General features: G+C 48.3%; 1 protein-coding gene and 1 pseudogene across 5 annotated transcripts in view; one reads left to right on the forward strand and one right to left on the reverse strand.

Annotated features, from left to right (window-relative positions):
• The window catches only part of CFAP57 (cilia and flagella associated protein 57), a 57694-nt gene that overhangs the window by 7520 nt on the left and 30091 nt on the right, over positions 1-20083 (forward strand). For all 5 annotated transcript variants that reach the window (XM_045204279.2, XM_045204281.2, XM_045204278.2 and 2 more), the window contains 8 exons: positions 427-634; positions 2591-2743; positions 5853-5992; positions 7012-7177; positions 8147-8260; positions 10917-11129; positions 12751-12924; positions 15463-15624. In XM_045204279.2, the coding sequence (XP_045060214.2) occupies positions 427-634; positions 2591-2743; positions 5853-5992; positions 7012-7177; positions 8147-8260; positions 10917-11129; positions 12751-12924; positions 15463-15624 (1330 nt within the window). The remainder of the gene's footprint in view (positions 1-426; positions 635-2590; positions 2744-5852; positions 5993-7011; positions 7178-8146; positions 8261-10916; positions 11130-12750; positions 12925-15462; positions 15625-20083) is intronic.
• Positions 15493-16966, reverse strand: LOC112314632 (transcription factor BTF3 pseudogene; annotated as a pseudogene).

Genomic DNA, 20083 nt, shown 5'->3' on the forward strand with positions numbered 1-20083 from the left:
AGTGCATGAATGAAGAAATGAGGGGGAAGAAAGAGGGGAGGGAGGGAGGAAATGGACACTTTGATTCCAATCTTAGCTCTTCCACTTACTAATTGTGTGAATTTAGGAAACTCAGTTCCTTGAGCCACTTTTTTTCTACACACCAACATGAGGATAATATAACAACAACAACAACAACAACAACGATAATAGTAGTGACCTCACAGGATTGTGAGACTACTAAATAAGTGTGCAACCTTCCAGTCTTCCTTCGGAGTTTGGGCAGCATTCCCAGGAAAAAGGGCAGCGTCTGGCTCTGGGAAAGGGGCTCACACTGGGGGCTTCTCCCACACCCTAAGACAGCCCTGCTTTCTTATTGCTAGCAAAATTCATTTCCTTGTTTACAGATTGTCTCTGTAAACTTTGCATGCAATTTTCTTTTTCTAGCTTGATTGACTTTCCACCGCTCAGCTCCCCGGTACCTTCCTATGAACAGGTCATGGTAACTGCTAGCCAAAGTCAGCTGCCCATGCCCCAGGTGTTTGCCATTGCGACCTATTCAAAGGGATTTGCTTGTTCTGCTGGACCAGGAAGAGTCCTGCTGTTTGAGAAGTTGGAAGACAAGGATGTTTATCATGAGACCAGGGAAATCCGGGTAAGGAGGGGAGGAAGGGGCAAAACTAGGGTCCTGCAGACACTTGCTCTCAGGCAGCAGAGCACCAACCAGGAGTTTGATGGGGAACAGAGGGGCTATCAGGCTGAGAGGAAATGGGGACTTGAGCCATTCGTCCTGAGGGAGTTTTTAGGATGGGTTGCACAGAACCTGAGTTCAAAATTGGGAAGATCAGGATATGAATCCTGGGAGAGACCTTTGGCAAATTCTATTTTCCCTTAGAAGCGTAGCGTTCCCATAAAAATTGTATTATTGTGATATATGTTCATATTTAACTTCCAGCATACTACCCCACAGATAGCAAGCGTTCAGTAAATGTGTATGGAATAAATGATACACACTGCTTTGGAGAGAGAGTGTATCTGGTTGGGAAAGAACCAGGAAGGCTTCTGGGTGTTTGACGGTCATCTCTGACAAGAGGCCTTAAGAGGATGGGTAACGTCTGACAGAAAGAAACAGATTAGCAATTCCAGATGGAAGGAACAAATTAAGCAAAGACACCACTCACTGTCAGGGAGTAGGTGGTATATTTGGGATAGCCCCTGTGCCCCAGTAGAGAAGGACTAAAGTCACGTGAAGGGAGAAGATGGCAGCTAAAGCAGGTGAAAGATCCCAAATGCCCACCTGAGGAGTGTGTATGTGATTCAGCAGACAACCTGTTTGAGTGGAGAAGTGTAAGAACAGTACACTTAAGAACAGTACCCAGCCTACGAGAGATAGTGGGGGCCATTCAGGGCCGTTGGACATGAAGTGGTTGAAAATATACTGAATGAGTTAGACTTGACTCTACTGCTTATTGGCTCAGTGACTTAGATGACAGACGAATCTAGCAAAACCTGCGTGTCTTCGGGTTTTGTGGGAGACGGCAGCTGGACAACACAGACAAGTCCTCGGTCCGCAGGCTCCCGTTCTACTTACCACAGCACGATGAACATACAGCAGAGGGAGCTGTCGGCTGCTACGGGCTTGTTGAGGGAAGACCAGTGCCCACCCAGCCCAGGGCAGGTCAGGGGCAGGTTCCCAGAGCCTTCCTTGTCCTGTGGAGCAGAAGGAGTTGACTACATGAAGGCGCGGGGGTGTGTAGCAAGACAGAGCTCCAGGCACAGGAAAGGAGGCATGAGAGCCCGGTGTCCTGGGTCCCAGGGAGGACGTGCTGCCATCGCTGCTGCAGGCTCCGGAAGAGTCAAGAAGATGAGGACTGAGCAGGGCCGTCTGGCTTTGGTGATAAGGAAGTTTCCACTGTTCATGAGGACAGTTTCAGTAAATGATGCAGTGGAAGGAAAATTCATTTATCAAATGATAAGGAGGTAAGAACTGAGTGTGTGATAAAGAAGTGGAGATGGTTTGTGCAGGCCAGCCTTTCAAGAAGTTCAGTTGTTAATGGAAGAAGAGCAATAGCAGGGAGAAGGAAATCTAATTTTATAATGTCTACTTGGGAACCACAGGCCCTCTCAGAGACTGCTGGCAGGAGCTGTGTGACCCCTTCCCTCTTCTCTGCCCTGTCACCCACCCCCTGTGGAAGAAGGGCTGTCACCTTCCCCTGTGCTGCCCTGAAGTGCACCCTGGTATGCTCAGAGCAGGCAGGCACCAGCACAGGTTCCAGCACGTCCCAAATGAACCCAAGACTGGGAGTAAGTGGGAGTTAGACTTGTGTGAAAGCACTTGTTTTCAGAGAAGATCTCGACTTGACGTATGTGGATTGATCATCTTCACGTAGGCCATTGTCTTATTATTCAACCACTAATCACTTAAAGGTGAATAGAAAACCCACAGAAACAGAGGCAACGCAAACCCTCCCTTCTCCACCTCTGAGGTGGAGCCCGGAACCATGCTGGTCCAGGAGCCTGTGAGTTCAAAGTATCTGAGAGAACTCTGAAAGCCCAAGGGCCCACCTACCGTGTGGGGACATCCCTGAGAGCTGTCTTGCATCTTGGGCAGATTCCTGTGGACCTGCAGAGCAACGACTCGAGTCAGTCTGACAAACAGGACATCCTCTGCTTGTGCTTCAGCCCCTCCGAGGAAATGCTTGTCGCCAGCACCAGTAAGAACCAGCTCTACAGCATCACCATGTCCATGATGGAGATCAGCAAGGTCAGTCTTTCCCAGCAGCACTTCCTTCCAGCCCTTTTCGTCTATATCCAAAACGGAGTTGGTCGGCTGGTTTTTTCTCAATGCCTTTGTCTGCTTTTGGTATCAGGATGATACTAACTTCATAGAAGAAGGTGTAGCAATGATGCTAAAGAGAGAGAATGGTTTGTTTTTTAAGATAAGAGAGATCTGAGTGGATTTAAAAGCTAGTGGGCTAACATATCAAATCATTATGTTGTATATCCCAAAAGAATACGTTATATGTCAATTATATCTCAATTTTTTTAAAAAAAGATGCTATCCAGCAGAGCATTTTGAAAGTATCATTCACCAAATGAGTTTTTGAAAGTTCGGGGGACTGGTTCTTAAAAATTACTATGTGACTTTGGCCAAGTCTCTCTGAACGAAACCTCTCTGGGCAGCCCTTTCCACCTATTTTCAGCAGGAGTTTTTAAGAAATAGCCTCTTTGTTCTTCTTTTGAAGTGACCTTATATATAAATTGCGGGTGTCTAACTTAATTATAATTCGACATCTGTATGTAATACATCGTGCTCACCACCGAAATCATTTCCACCCATCACCACACAGCTGACCCCTTTACGTACCTTGCCCTCCCTCCTCCCTTTCCCTCCAACCACCAATGTGTTGTCTGCCTGTATGAGATTTTGGGGTTTTGTTTGTTCGTTTGTCTGTTGTTAAATATCCCACATATTAATAAAGTCCTATGGTATTTGTTTTTTCCATGAGGGCACCCACCTGGCTTGTTTCACTCAGCACAATCCCCTCCAGGTCCATCCATGTCGTAGCAAACAGCACGGTTTCGCCTTTTTAATAGCTGAGAAGTATTCTGTTGTACAACATACACTGTTTGTACTGCGTCTTCTCTATTCATTTATCAATCAATGGACACACGTTGTTTCCATAAGAGGTGGCCTCTTACCCAGAGTTAAGAGGTGAGTAAAGGAGGTGACGCCACCCAGCAGACACTCTCAGCTGGGCATTTCTGTCCACCTGTGCTCGGGGTCACCATGAGTCCAGGGTTGTTTTAACCTGCCCACTGAGAAACTTTTTATCATTTTATCTGGGAACGGACTCTCACAGACGCCAAAAGGACTCTTTTGATGGCCGGCTCTCCAGTGTGTTCACTTCCTCCAGAGGGGTGAACCCATGGCACTGAGCCCCTCTCCCTCCCGGCAGGCGGAACCTCTCAGACGGAAGTCTGCAGGGGAGGACAGAACTAGGCCCGAGGAGTCGGATCTACTGGGAACGGGGCGTTTCCACTCTCTCTCCTCGGCTATAAGAGTTTTCTGCCTGTCTCCACACTTACACTCTGCCTTCCGGCCTCTGAGTTATGCTCCATTTTGACGCCAAAGTGGTCTTTTCAAAACCCCTATCTGGTCATTGCCAGACACACATCCTCTACCACCACCGCCACCACAGCTGCAATCCTCCAGTGCCCTGCCCCACCCCGTGCTCTGAGAAGAACCAACCTTGGGTGCACAGGCTGCCCGTGGTCTGGCCCTGCTGCCCTCCCCAGCCTCATCACATCATTCCAGCTGACAGGGCGGACTTCCCCATCACCTTGAACCTGCATGTGCCTTCCTGTGGAGAGGCTTGTGCAAGCGCTGGCCTCTCGTCCTGGAACAGTCTTCCTCCCCTCTTCCCCATATCGGTTCTTGCTCATCCTTCCGAGAACCAAAAAAGAGGAGATAGGAATATGCCCACAGAGGCAGGGAGTTTGAAGGTATTGGAGAAAGAAGGGACGATAGATGGAGAAGGATGGCTGTATTCTGGGCCTGGCCCCACCCAGCACAGCGCCTCTTTCTCTGAGGTGGTGGGAAATGATGGAGTGATACAGATAAGTTTACAAGTGGGGGAGGGCCAGAATTGGAGGGAATTCGCACCATAGCCTTTGCCTTGTCTTGTGAACAGACCCGAAATGGGTACCCCTCGTTCAATTTCCCAATCATCACTCCTCACTCAGGTGCCCCAGGGATAAGGCCTCTGATGCCAGGCATCTGCAGCCCGCACTAGCAGTGTAATAGGACGCATTTTAATTCACAGTCATTCACCCAAGTCTCGTTGCTGCCGGAGGTAGAGTATTATGGCCTCACCGGGGAGAAATTTGGCAGTACTTATCAAGGTCCTGAAAACCATTCATACCATGTTTCCCAGCGTTCCGCTCTAGAAATGTGTCTGCTGTGTCAGTCCCAGCCCCTGCACAGTCATGCCGTCAGCTAGGAAAGCCCAACGCCCTGGCCCAGGCCTGCCTGTTTCCCCCACAGGGGCCAGCTTTGTGGCGGGACCAGCCTTTCTCGTCCTCATTACAATTGCATGTGCACATCAGCAAAAAGCATCAGGAACTTGGAAAAACAAGATTTATGACGCACAGGTCCTGCCGGGTGCACAGCATGCGGGCCCAGGGGCCACCCGCAGAGGTCACAGGTGGAGAGAGAGCACTGACCTGCGGCTCTGTCTTTATTAGGATCCAAGGGTGCAGTGTCCCAGGTTTTGGGGGTTCATTCTTTAGTGCATAATTTCCAGCATAAGAGTGGGAATGAGGGCGCGAGAAGAGAGGGGCGGGGTCGCTGAAGCCATCAGGTGTCTAGGTGATCCAGGCTTTTCTGAAAGAAGAGGGCAGCTTAATTCCCTGGCCGGCTGTTTTGCTGTGCCACATACCGGGCAATATGTTTATTGAAGACGAATATCTCCAAATGGATGTCCCGACAATCAAACGCTGGCCATCAGGCGCTTACATCACAGTAAAAGAGAGTAATGTCGTCCGTATCTAAGGAAGTGGTCGGAGAGGTACACTGACTTACCTGCGAGGAAATTTAATTATTCCTAACTAACAAAAATTGGAGACCACTTAAGAGGAGTAGCTAGATTAAATTCTGGTGTATTCATGGAATAAAATATTTTATTGCCATTGAAATAATGTTTTAAAATAATAGTGGCTCAGGAAAATATGCCTAATATTCAAACAGTTTTTGCTCACAGCCTGCTCTCTGCGCACGCAGGCTAATTCGTGTTCGTGGGTGGTAATGAGGCTGAAGTGCACCGCCGCCTTTTGCTTACTCTGCCGGATCTCGTTCTGTATGATTTCTCCAGGGGGAGCCTGCCCACTTTGATTATCTGATGTACCCATTACACTCAGCATCCATCACTGGCCTAGCTACTTGTATCCGCAAACCCCTCATTGCCACCTGTTCTCTGGATCGATCCGTTCGCATCTGGAATTATGAGTCGAAGTAAGGAACAGAAGGCTTTGCTACTGTAATATGGAGGATTTGGGTTGTTACATTTTTCATGTGAATTATTTTAGAGGGTTTTAAATTTTAATTACTTAGAAGCTTTCAGTTGGAGAATTTTATTTTTTAAAAATAAATTATACTTTTTTAAGGATTTTATTTATTTATTTTCAGAGAGGGAAAGGGAGGGAGAAAGAGAGGGAGAGAAACGTCAACGTGTGGTTGCCTTTCACGCATCCCCTACTGGGTTCCTGGCCTGCAACCCAGGCATGGGCCCTGACTGAGAATCACATGGGCGACCCTTTGGATCGCAGGCTGGCACTCAATCCACTGAGCCACACCAGCCAGGACGGAAAAATTTTTTAAATCGAGTCAGTCAACCTACCTTCTCTTTTCTCTCTTGCATAGGCTGGAAGATTACTCTGGGCTTTATTAAATGCTGCTCCTTGTCAGACACTATGCTAGACTCTGGGGACACAGAGATAACACTCCAGTACCTCACCCTCCTTCACGGCCTCCTATGTCCTTCCAGCTTTCCTAACCCCTCCCTCCCACTAGATCTGCTTGTGACCTCATGGAGCTCGCCAGACTACTATTTATCTTTTTTCTCCTCGTCATTGCTCACGATCCCCCTCGACTCCCTAGGAATTTTTTTTTTCCTCTCCTGGAATAGCTTCCCTGAGAATCTCTGACCTAGATTGGCCCCACACTGCGATCTCTTTGTTCTTACATACAGCTGCTGGGGCTGCTGACAAATAAAATGGGCTTCCCTTCTGATGCAGGGACTCTAAATGGAGCTGGCACTCCACATCACTAGACAACCCCTTGCTGAGTCCCCCGACTGCCGTACTCATTGCTGGACACTGTCCTCAAGCAACCAAAATCTAGAAAAGAGAGGAAGCAATCATTGCAAACAATAAAGCATCTTAAGTTCTGTGATAAAACTACATACCGGATACAATGGGGCTCGAGGGATTTCGCAGGCTGGACTTACAATTCATAATTGATCTTTTTCACAGCAATCTGGAACTCTATAAGGAATACCAAGAAGAGGCCTACGCAATCAGCCTTCACCCATCTGGTCACTTCATTGTAGTAGGGTTTGCTGACAAACTGTGCCTCATGAACCTGCTCATTGATGATATACGTCCTTTCAAAGAATACTCTGTCAGAGGATGCAGAGAGGTAAGAGGTGCTAGAGACAAAGGTCCACTTTCTTGGAAAGCCAGGGTTGAAACATCAACCAACACATTCTGGGGAGGTGGGACCAAAGTGTGTCTTAGAAAACTTTAGTGGCTTTAAAACAGAAAATGAAGGAAGGAAAATCCAGTTCTTCTCCCACCAGACTTATTGAGTATATGACTCTATTACGTTTTTCTTATTGTCCCCAAAATGTTTCATTGAGCCCAAAGCCTTACAAGAGCCCACCTGTGATAAGTCCTGTCTGTGGTTGTGGAGTAATACAAAAGCACCAAGCAAGAGAAGTTATACCCTGACCAGTGTAGCTTAGTTGGTTGGGCAGCATCCTGCAAAGCGAAAGGTCACCGGTTTGATTCACGGTCAGGGCATGTGCCTGGGATGCAGGTTTGGTCCCTGGTCAGGGCACATGTGAGAAGCAACTGGTGGATGTATCTCTTTCACATCGTTGTTTCTCTCCCTCTCTTTCTTCCTTCCTTCCCCTCCCTCTAAAAACAAATTAATAAAATCTTTTAAAGAGAAAACGTCACCACAGAATCAGGGTCACAACTGGGAAGGCGAGGTTGGAGACCAGGAGGAGTCAGGGAAAATAAGCAGAGAGGTGGTGAGCAGTCCATCAGCTTTCCCCCAGGACACTTGCAGAAAGAACGATTCCAGGAATCGCTTTCCCACTCTGAAACCTCCTGCACAGACAAAGTGGGCGTTCTACCCAGTGGTCTGAGCAGCTTCATACTCAGAGCACGTGACAGTGTCAGCCCCTTGGCCAGTATGAGCTACAGGACCAGCGAAAGGGTCTGAAAACACCAGCCACTTCTCAGTATACTTGTTTCTTCCCCAGTTCCCACCCCCACACGTGGTTTCAGGCTGCACTCTTTGAGGATAGGAGCTCTTGACTGTGACCTCCAGTGAGACTGCTCATTTCTTCCATGCCTGCTCTCTGGCTGTATTTCCTTGTAGTGTGCCTTTAGCAATGGAGGTCACCTGTTTGCTGCGGTCAATGGAAACGTGATTCATGTGTTTACCACCACAAGTCTGGAGAACATCTCAAACCTGAAAGGACACACAGGGAAGGTGAGTGAGTGAACCGTGTCGGGGGCACAGAGCCCAGCACTGTGGTAGTCAGTGGGGTGCAAGTGAACAAGAGAGAAGCCTTTTCTCTTGGCAGGCGTTGTCTACGTGGGGGAAGAGGCAGTAAAACTAATGCACAAATTTAGGTACTAATTGCAATACATTCAATGAAAAAACATGAGGTGTTATGAGAAGAAATATGAAGGAATTGGCATAACAAAGGAGACTGGGGGGTTCACAAAGGCTTGGTCGGTCCTAAGGGAATGGGCAGGAATGAACCAGACAGAGCTGGAGGGGATAATCATTGCAGATAGGGCCCCAAGGACCCTGGGGTGGGAGACTGTGTGGGGTGTCAGAGGAACTGAGATGTCTGTGGGGCTGGAACATAAGTATCAGAATAAAACTTGGGGTGAGCTGAGATTGGAGAGGTTAGCTGAGGCCCAGCTACATGGAACCTTGTAGGCTTTTAAGGATTTTTATACTTTATCCTTGTTCCTCGAAATCAGTGGAGACTTTCAGGGCAGAGAATGATATGACTAGATTTGCATTTTAAAAGATTAGTTTGGCTACAGAGTAAAAAATGTATTGAAAGAAACAAGGAGACTATTATGGATGTCTACACAATAGAAGATAGTATTTTAGACCAGGATGGAGGTGGTACAGACAGGGAGAGGTGAATGAATTCAAAAGATACTTAGGAAGTAAAACCAATAGTTCCTGAAGACAGAGTGGATATGAAGCATGAAGAAAAGGGAGGGGCCGAAGATTGAAAGGGTTACGAAGAAGTCAACAGATAAATTTGGAGAGAAAAAAAAACAATTGAAAAAGAAAACTATTCTAGTCAGGACATGTTCCAGGTGGTGGAATGGGAGCATAAAATAGGATGGTGGTGGTGGTTTATTTGGCTGGCACATTGGGCACACGTGAGGGAGGACAGAGGAGAAACTGGCTGTATCTTAGTGTTGTATGCCAGGCCAAGGAATTGGACGTTGGTCCGTAGGTAATGAGAAGCAACTGGAAGGATTTTAAAAAGGATGTAAAGGGATCAGGAAGGTAATTCTGCAAACAGTATTGATCATGGATTAGAGGGGAGGGAAGCTGGGGTGATAGAGACCAGCTAGGAAGTGGGGGTGGGAGGTGAGTTAGGGACTAGACTTCGGCTTCAGTAGCGGCTTCAGTAGCAGGGATGGGGAGAAGAAAGATAGTAAGTTGCATTTGGACATGTTGTGTGTGACATGTCCAGGGAGTGGGGTGTGTGAATGTGGAGGTCAGGGAAGAAGTCAAGGCTGGTAATTACGGTTCAGGGGGTCAGGTTGGAGTGGGAGTCGGAGGCATGGATTAGATCACCGGGGGCCTATGTGGAATCGGAGAAGATTCCTGGGCAGAAGACAGGTGACCAACATTTAAAGGGCTGTAAAAAAAAAAGAGAGAGAAAGACTGCAAATGAAGGTACAAAGAGAACCTGGAATCAGAGACCTGCATCAGAGAGGCCAGGGAACTAGAGCCCGAAAGGGAAAAGCGGTTGCTGGGACTCCGTGTCTGCGAGAGGTCCTGTGAAGACTAAAAACTCACCGTTGACGTTAGCAATGACCAGGTCACAGGTGAGGGCACTGTGTAAACACCAGCAGTGTCGTGAGCTGCGGCACAGTTGGACTGGTCTTCAGGTGACTTTGGAGACACGGATAAAAGCACACCCGCTCTGCTTCAACTAAGTCGGTCCCCTCAGGCAGAGCTATAGAGCTCTTGTATTATGGCCTGCCTGTCCCCTGGGCAGAATCCATTTTCCAAGAGTGACATCCCCACTCTGAGTGGCACTTACAGAGGGGACGGGGTGGAAGCCCCTGGACTTTTTGGCTCTCCCCTCATGGCATGGAATCGGTACTCTCGGGGCACCAATGTTCTCAGCCCCCTGCACTTGGAGTAGAGCTTCCACCACCAGTGGAGACTGGCTGGGGTAAGGGAGACGCATGCCTGGAATAGAGCTTCTGGGTGGGGACAACACACACCAGCAGTCACCCTTCCTGAGAGCTGGAGGGAGAGGAACCCCTTCTTGGGGCCACACCTGTGCACAGTGCGCAGCAAATTCTTGGAGCAGAGGAGGGTAAAGGAGTGGTCCGTAGCTTGTGCCATTTACTGAGACTGAGTAGATTTTCTTGAGTGGATGTTTCTACATTTGCTCTATGCCCTTAGGACAATTTCCAGAGGCTGTAAATAATTGCTTGTATCATTTTCAACAGTTAACTTGTTTTGTTGGGGAAAAGGTCAGCTAAGATCCTTACTCTGCCATTCCAAAAGTCCCCTGTCTCTCTACCATTTTTGCCACTTCCTGTGGATATATAATTATTTTCCCCAAAAAAGCTTTTTTTTAAAAAACACAGCAATAATTGGTTGTAGCATTACGGGGACCATTACAACTCAGTCTTCCCACCTCGGGTAAAGAGGAAATGGGAGTGTCTCACCTCCCGTATTTTGCCAGCGTCCTGGAAACCAGGGGTTAGGTTGCCATTCCCAAGAAGCTAGGCTTCGCGCTTGCTGGAGAGTGCGTACCGGGAGTTGCGCCTCAGTCTAGTGGAACGTGTGAAGAACTCCTCCGCCTTTTCCACGGGAGGCTGTGTGTGTACGTGTGCACTCTTCGCCCGGTGCGTCTTCGCCCCCACAGATCCGCTCCGTGGTGTGGAATGCAGATGACAGCAGGCTGATTTCCTGCGGCACCGACGGCGCCGTGTATGAGTGGAGCGTGTCCTCCGGAAAGAGGGAGACGGAGTGCGTGCTCAAGTCCTGCAGCTACAACTGCGTGACCGTCTCCCCTGACGCCAAAATTATCTTTGCTGTTGGATCTGACCACACCCTCAAGGAGATTGCGGATTCTTCCGTGAGTCTGCCCCTGCCCACCCCTGGGCTGCGCACTGATCTGCGGGACAGTCCTGCATTCAGAGCGGAAAGCGTGGTGGAGAAAAGCCTGAGAGAACAGAGTCCCTTCTTCACAGGGCAACCCCTGCTCCCCATTCCTCTTCAGTCACCTCAGTTACTGTTACTTCCAGAATTTCCTGCCCAGGGTCCTGCTTGACTGGGCTAAATTCTGGGGCCCCTTTCACTTCTATTTGGCTTGCCGTCTAGAACTTCTCTCCACCGTCCAGGCCGGGAGCTCAGCAGTGTCTCTAAACTGCATTCGTACCCTTGACCTGCACTGACTTTCCTGGTAGAAACAGAATTATAGTTATTGCCATCACCTCGGCTTGCCACCATATTTGTTTGAGACCCTCAAACTCTGAAATTGTAGAATTATGACACTTAGCTCCAAATACAGTCACACCTCGGTACTCGTCAGCTTCAGAACTTGTCAGACCCTGTACTTGTCACATTTTGACAAGAAAATGGTGTAGCAGCTCTCAGTGCTTGCTCGGGACTGGTCGCGCTTGCTAGAACTCGTGTGAGTCACGATGCCGCCCCGCAAGGAAAAATGCTCCATCGCTCGCCGCTTGCTCAGTACTCCTCGGTTTCAGCACACATCACAAGTTCCAGAACGAATTAGCAATGAGTACTGAGGCACCACCGTAGCTGGGGGAGGAGAGAAGAGCTCAGCAAGGACACTTCATGGCTGTGTCCTTCTCCAGGACCCCAGCAGCGGCTGGTCTTCATTGGTTCCTCTCGCTTTTCTTTGGTGCTTGGCACTCTTGGTGCTGGTACCTGGGGAAGTGCAGAGATACCACGGCAGCAGACTGGCCTGGGGCAGGTTTCCCCATAACTGGAACACAGCTCAGAGTAGGGTGTCTTCCTATGGTGCCCCCAAGGAGCTTCACCCTGGCTCTGGCTTCCACAGTGCTGCGCCAGAGCAAAGCTTCTGTAGGCCAGGGCCATGGTTCCCCCTCTTGGTGTTCCCACCAGCCAGCATCCACTGCGTGGCGCGAGGCACACTCTCAGTCAGTGCCCGCCGGGTGGGCACACAGTCACGCAGGTAGTTTTGTTTATATAACGGACGTTAATTAATGTTTGCTGAATAAATTTGTGATCCACATCCCATCCTGAGTTTGAGAAGCATGGTCATATCGCAGCCAAGAGCAAATGCTCTGGAGTCTGACCACCACTTACCACTTGGGGGGAGCTGAGACAAGTAGCCTACCGTCTCCGTGACCCTCTTTCAGGGGTAACGGTAACTCCCTCAAAGGGGGTTGTGAGGATTTAACGAGTTACAACATACATGTGTAAGAGCCATAGAACGGCGCTTGGCTCTTAGTCGGCGCTATTTGAAGGTTTCCCTTTGTTAGCGTTATTACCAACTTGCAGAACTGTTTGCCATCAGTCAAGCAGTGGAGAAACATTTAGCTTGTGCCTTCCATGTGCTAAGCACAGTGACAGAGGCTGTGAGGAAGAGGAAAGACCCTTTTAAACACAGAGCTGTCTTTACCATGGCTGATAGAGGAGAGGAAGAGAATGACCGGGGACCCCGGGGGCAGGGCTCACCCCCACACTGAACAGAGCTGTCTTTGCTCCAGATCCTTCGAGAGATGTCAGCGTTTGATGTCACCTACACAGCGGTCGTCATCTCTCACTCGGGGCGCATGCTGTTTGTGGGGACCTCAGTGGGAACCATTCGTGCGATGAAGTACCCTCTGCCTGTGCAGAAAGAGTTCAATGACTACCAGGCCCATGCTGGCCCTGTCACCAAGGTGAGAGGGGACCCTCTCTCCAGCGGCCTGGTCCCAGGACTGGCCGTCAGTGGACCCATTCGATCCTGCCCTCCTCGCACCTTCTTCACCCCATCGACCTCCCGGGGTCTTTCCTGCCTCCTTTTCCGTCCAGCCGTCCATTCAGTAGACATTTATTGGCTGTTAACATTCTTTGTTTAAACTAGTGCAGGAATGTACCCTAGGAAATAAGCAGATATGTACCTAAAGATTTCTGTACAAGGTTACGAAAGGCCCTCCTGGGAGCAATACCAGGAGCACACATCTTTATTAATAAGTTGTCCCTCCCCCATTCTCCCTTCCAAAATAGCAGTGTTTATATTACATGGAGTTCTGGAGAGCAGGCACTGGGAACATGCATCCCCTGCCCCCACCCCTCTCTCATCCCACATTGAACAACGCCGACACCTGGGCTTTTTATTGTGTCCCAGACTCTATCGGCTTTCCTGCAGTCTCGATCCTTACTTACAAAGGGCTTTTCATTATAAACTGGAACATTCCTGTACTGAGCCTGGTTCCTGGGTCCAAAGTAAATTACTATAACATAGTCCCTCCCACCTTCCCTTCAGATCTACTAAGTCTTGTAGATAAGGTGTTGATTGTTCTGATTATAAAAGCAATACATGTTTATTTGAGAAATAAAAACCTTCATAATAATATCATCATTAATATTTCAGTGCATTTTAAACTTTGACTCTTTTAAATATATGTAGTGTGTGTTTCCAATAAATTGAGGTTATGCCATATGTACACTTTTGTGTGGCCTTTTCTTAAACTTGATGCTAGTATAAGCACTTTGCCATATTCAATAATTAAATAGTCCTCAAAGGCATGAATTTAGTAGCTATGCAGACATTCTATCATGCTATGGACCATAACTTATTTAACTCTTCTCTTATAACCGGACATTGAAATTACCTTATTAACTCTAACAAATGTCCTAGTCTATAAATTTCCAAGGGCATCTCTGATTATCCCCTGAGGCTAAATTCCCAGACAGAGAGAATTTCTGAGGGGAAGAGCATTGCGGTCTTCAAGGCTTTTGATACATACTACTGATTGTGGGAAGATATTTCCATCATTGACTGTTTTGTTTTTGTGTTTTGTTTTGAAATAATAATAGATTCACAGGAAATTTTAAAAATAGCACAGCAGTCTGGTGTACCCTTGGCCCAGGTTCCCCCAGAAACTACATCTGGTGTAACTATGGTAGGGTACCAAACCAGAAACCGGCATCAGCACAACGCGTGTGTGTACGAGCCCCCATCATTTTGTCTCACGCGCAGATTTGTGCAACCACCACTGCCATCCGGATGGAGAACTACACCATCATCACCCCCACCTGCCGCCCTCTCACAGCCCCACCCGGCTGCCTCACCACCCCCATCCCTGGTCCTTGGCAACCACTTGTTTGTTCTCTGTTTCTAAGATGCTGTCATCTTGAGAATGTTATATAAGTGGAATCATACAGGATGGGACCTTTTGAGAGTGGCTTTTCCCACTCAGCATAATGTCCTTGCTATCCCTCTACGTTATTCTATGTATCAATAGTTCATTCCCTTTTACTGCCGAGTAGCATTCCATGGTAAGGCTGTACCATAGTTTTTTTAATCATCTCCCTATTGTAGGATATTTTTATTTTCTCCCAGTTTTGGGCTATTACAAATAAAACTGCTAAAACAATCATGTACAAGCTTCTATGTGGACCTAAATTTTCATTTCTCTGGGATAAATGCCCAGGATTACAACTGCTAGATCGTATTATAAGTGTATATTTCATTTAAGAGGCTGTCAAGCTATTTTCCATTCCCACCAGCAATGTATGAGAGAGCCAGTTTCTGTACATCATTGCCAGCATTTGGTATTGTCACTATTTTTATTTTAGCTGTTTTAATAGATGTATAGTGATAGCTCATCCCTTTTTAAAAAGATTTTATTTATTGTTTATTTTTACAGAGAGGGGAAAGGAGGGAGAAAGAAAGGGAGAGAAACATCAATGTGTGGTTGCCTCTTGTGCACCCCACTGGGGACCTGGCCCGCAACCCAGGCAATGAGCCCTGACTGGGAATCAAACCGGCAAACCTTTGGTTCATAGGCCGGCACTCAATCCACTGAGCCACACCAGCCAGGGCTCGTCATGGTCTTACTTTGCAGTTCCCTGATGGTTAATAATTTTGAACATCTTTTCATGGCCTTATTTGCCATCTGTACACTCTCTTCTGTGAAATGTTTCCATACTTTGCCCACTTTCTAGTTGGATTGTTTGGGCTTTTTTTGTTGGGTTTTAAGTTTTCTGTATAGTCTAGACAATAATTAACTCTTAAGATTCCAAATCCACAAAGAACATAGACATAGTCTTGCTTATTTCACTTATTATTGGAAACCTGTGAGGACTACTGTCTCATTCTTACCCAGGACTGAGTCTTCCACCCTGTGAAGCAGGGCCCAGGCTTGGCACAGTAGCCAGTCCTGGTCCTCCAGGGTCTCAAAAAGCCTCCTGTCGGTGGTCTCTTTTCTCAGATGTCGCTCACCTTTGATGACCAGTTCCTGCTGACGGTCTCTGAGGATGGCTGCCTGTTCACCTGGAGGGTCTTTGATAAGGATGGTCGGGGAATCAAGCGAGAGAGGGAGGTGGGCTTTGCCGAAGAGGTGCTTGTCACTAAGACAGACATGGAGGAGAAGGTAAGGATTGGGTCTAATGAAGAGGGATGTGGAAAGTCCTTATAGGCACCCCAACTCCGGCTGGTGCTGGAGGCCCTCTGCAGCCTGGCTGCACCTGGTGCCCAGCGCCGCCTGCAAGTTCTCTGCCCACACCTCCTTGCCACCCCCTCACTGCCGCCTAACCGGTTCCCACTGCTTCCCCCCGCCCCTCCCCCGCCATTCCGCCCCGCGGTCATCTTATGCTGTGCACTGTTCTTCGCCCACGAACTCGCTTTTCTCTTCCTACTCTTTGATGGCGCCATGGAAGTTTCTAGCCCTTGGAAGACAATCAATAAATATTTATAAAACTGAATTGACAAACTGAGTATCCCAATTGTATCTGTGAAACTTAATAACTGTTAGTATATAGAGCCTTCTTTTTAAAAAAGAGGTATTTATAAAACATTCCTGAAACCCATTCCTCTTAATAATATAATAATAAAAGTAAGAATCAATAACCAACTCTTTTTTAGGTTTGCCACATACCAGGCACTGTGCTAATTATAAGCATTTTCTCATTTAAATCTCATATAATTTCTTTTTTTTTTTTATTAACCTTGGTTTCAAACTTTATTCCCAGGCTTCTTCAGCTTAATTAGCTGGAAAGAATGATTTGTGTAAAAGCACAAACTGAAAAGTGCTACAGTGTCCAAGGGGCGAGGGCTTAAAAACATTAGAGATGTAGATTTTACCTGATCCACAAACAAACTTTGAAAGAGCAGTCATAATATAAACTAGCAGCCCCCAGTGACCTCTTCAAGTTTATCTCTTTCAGAAGTTGACTCCATCAGTGTGCTTCGTTCTTGGAAGCCCCATCAAAATTCTCCCCAGGGTCTGGAACTTCGTCATCATCCGCCTCTCCTGTAGCAAGGGGTGCTTTTCCATCCAGATTGGTCGGGCAGGGCTTCAGTGAGTCTCCTTGCTTACACTAGTCCGACTGCGTGCAGCCCGCTGATTGGGGATGCTGACCGGCATTTCTGTCAGCTGCGTTGTCTCAGCTGTAATGGCCTGTAATGCTGCAAGTGTTCGCTGCCAGAGATGCCTGAACTTTAGGGCTGTTAAAGTGGGTCACTGTTCCTTGGTTTGTGAACATATTTACCTCTTCGATACCAGAGATATTGTTTACCCCTAACTTCTTTAAGGAGAACCGAAGTTTTTTATCATCTGCTGTAGCTGTTCTGTGAACCACCTACTTCTCTCTACGAGCAGTGCCTTTCCCACCAATGCACACTTGTGCCTGCAGTTCGGCGAGTTTCTCTTGGTTCAGCATAGTTTCTTCCATCTTGATGGAGAGAAAACGGGGCCACATGGGGGACTAGGCTTGGCGCTCAGGGGGCCTTTGGTGGACCAGCTGAGAATAAGCGCACGCACGCAGGGACACAGGATGGCAGCTAGGCTCACGTAGTTTCTCTGAAGGAGATACCAGTATTCTCCCATGTTCCAAAAATGGTTTCATATAGATTGAGTAATGTGTCCAAAGTCACTGAGCTAATGAGTAGCAGGACCGGGGTTCCGATCCAATTTACTCTAGAGCTCCTTCTTCCCCAAAGGGCCTTCCCTCCCATTCCTGTCGTAAACATCCTTCCAGATGTGTGTTGAGGGCTTCGAGTGCACAGCTCTGTGCCTCACACCCCAAAGGAGAAGCTGCATGGATGAGAAACTCGAGAGGCTCACAGCATGTGGCAACACTGTGTGCTCAGTGCCATTCGTCCAGAATCCAGAGTGCGTGTATCCAGTACCTCCTGTTTACTGGGCGCGGGGGATGCGTGTGTGGAGCAGGCTTGGGTCCTGGGATCAGGAAACTCACAGTCATGAGGGACGGACTCAAGTAGAACCATCACACCAGCAGTGCTGAAGTGGCCCCTGAGCAGGAAGAGAGGCCCCTGGCGTTTCCTGGGGATCCCTCCTAGAGCTCCCTGGAACTTTCTGCAGGAAAGGCAAAGCAAGAGGAAGAGAGGAGGGAGAGCCTTTGAGAGTTGGGTCCTGACAAACTGCATGCGGCAAATGTTCCCTCTCCCTTCTCTTTGTTGTCTTCTCTCTTCCTCTCACAGGGCAGAAGAAGACACCAAATGGGAGACACCAGTCTGCACCAAAAGCCTGAGGTGTCTCGGCTGACTCCTGCCCCTGCCCCCTGCCCAGCCTGACAGAACTGCTACCAAGCTGGAAATGACTAGTGTGTGCAGTCTCCCAGCATCCCCTAGGCCACGTTTTTGTTATTCCCTGTGAGCCTCTCTGCTCCTCCACCTGGCCTTTAAAAGTCACATTCCGCAGAATTCCCAGCTCCTTTCTTTCTTTATATTCTATGACATTCTCTGTCCCTATCTCTCAGACCGTGATTTACTCATTCAGCCATTCATTTACTCATTCATCCAGCTAGTATTCGCAGAGGGGTCTGCTGTGTCCTGGACACTGACTAAGGTCTGGGATCACAGAAATGAAGGACATAGAGGGTCCTTCGGTGTATAGCCTGAGACGAAGATTAGGTGAGATTTAAAAAGGGAATTAATGGTATGATGGGTGTTAGGATGGAACAATGCTGGGAAAGGGACCCTGACCCAAGCCAGGTGGTGCCGGAGGAAGGGAGCCTTGGATGGAACCTTCCAGAACAAACGAGAAAGGATCTTAACACCGAGGAATAAGTGTGTGCAGAGGGATGAGAGAGGATTGCTCTGGGGAAGATGCTCCTGGGCAGGTGGGGCAGAAGAGAGGGCGTGAAGCGGGGAGAGGTGGGAAACGCTGTACAGAGATCTTGCAGGGCCTTTTACACCATGTTTAGACTTTGGAAGTTGTTCCCTTGGACCCACTGATAGACTTGGGTTAGGGAACAACGTGGTAGATTTGTGTCTTGGAGACACTACTTTGCAGCAGTTTAGAGAAGGGACTGAGGAAGGATGATGAGCAAATACTTCAAACACGGCATGTCAAACACCAGATCATCCCCACAATAAATGTATTCCACTAGTCCGAGGCATCATTTATTCATTTGATAAATATTTATTTAGTGCTGGTGACGCTGCCGGTCCTATGCCAGGCTCCCAGGATGAAGCCCTGAAGCAAGACAGGCCAAGTGCACCCACAGGGAGCCGCCTAGCCGGTGAAACAGTCTTCATCCCCTGTCCTCTCACCTTCACCTCGCACCCCCACCCCACACCCAGTCAGGGCCCCTGTTCCTTCAAATCTCTCTCTCCAATCTCTCCGTTACTCTCTGCTCCCCCTGCCCTCTTCCAGTCAAGCCCAAACCACCTCCCCTGGCCCATGCTGCACACTGCCATCAGAGAGGTCTTTTGAAGGCCAAAGTCAGCTTCATCGGGTTAGAAAAGGGCCTTCCAAGGCCCTTCTGAGGCCCTCTGGGGTAAACTCCAAATTTCTCAGCATGGCCTACAGGGACCTGTGGCCTGACCCAGTCTCAGCCACCTCTCCTCGCCCTCTGCCTCCCACCTGCGCCCAACCACACGCAGTGCCCTGACCAGGCACCTTCACTTTCAGCTTCCTCACTTTGCATGTGCAACCCGTGTTCATCTGTCGCCTCAGGACTTCCAGTGGGCCAGACTCACGCTAGTCCACCGGGCAGGAATGCAGAGTCATGCACGACACATTCCTAGTTTCTAGTCGTCCGCAGCGATAGGGGAGACAGACCAGAAAAGATGAGTGGGGGCGCAGAGTGTACTCATAAGTGATCAAGGAGAAAGCACCTGTGTTCTCACCTCCTCTGTCCTCAACTTTAACCTGTTGTTAAATGATGGGCATGTGTATTGCAGTATTTTTATAGAGCTGCGGCAATGGCGAATACAATGGGTAGGAGGAGGAAGACACTAGATATAGGAACCAGGAAGGTGGAAAGACTTAGGACCTAAATTAAAGCAGTATCAGTGAGGCCAGGCAAGGCACAGCAAACACCGAGGGGGCAAATGAACAGTCCTGGCTTTGGGCACTTAATGCAGTTTGTCATGTTCTGGTTATTTGGCTGCCTCGCTCTGTAAGTTCTCTGCCTGTAAGTTCCGTGGGAACAGGAATCATGGTTCAACAAATACGTTCGAAGCACCTGCTAAGTGTTGTGCACTCTTCTGGGTACTTGGGGTATATCAACGTACAAACTCAACATAGACCTCAGTCTTCTTGGAGCTTAAATTCTAGTAGGGGAAGAAGACAAAGACAACCAATAAAATAATAATGTATATATTAGAAAGTGCCAAGATCTAAGGAAATAAAAGTAAGACAGAGTGGCCCTGGCTAGTGTGGCCCAGTGGATTGAGTGCCAGCCTGTGAACTGAAAGGTGACAGGTTCAATTCCCAGTCAGGGCACATGCCTGGGTTGCAGGCCAGGGCCCTGGTTGTGGGTGTGCAAGAGGCAATCGACTGATGTATCTCTCACATGTCAATGTTTCTCTTCCTCTCTTTCTCCCTTCCTTTCCCCCTCTCTAAAGATAAATAAATAAAACCT

Source organism: Desmodus rotundus, chromosome 3 (assembly GCF_022682495.2).
Source record: "Desmodus rotundus isolate HL8 chromosome 3, HLdesRot8A.1, whole genome shotgun sequence".
Lineage (NCBI taxonomy): Eukaryota > Metazoa > Chordata > Mammalia > Chiroptera > Phyllostomidae > Desmodus > Desmodus rotundus.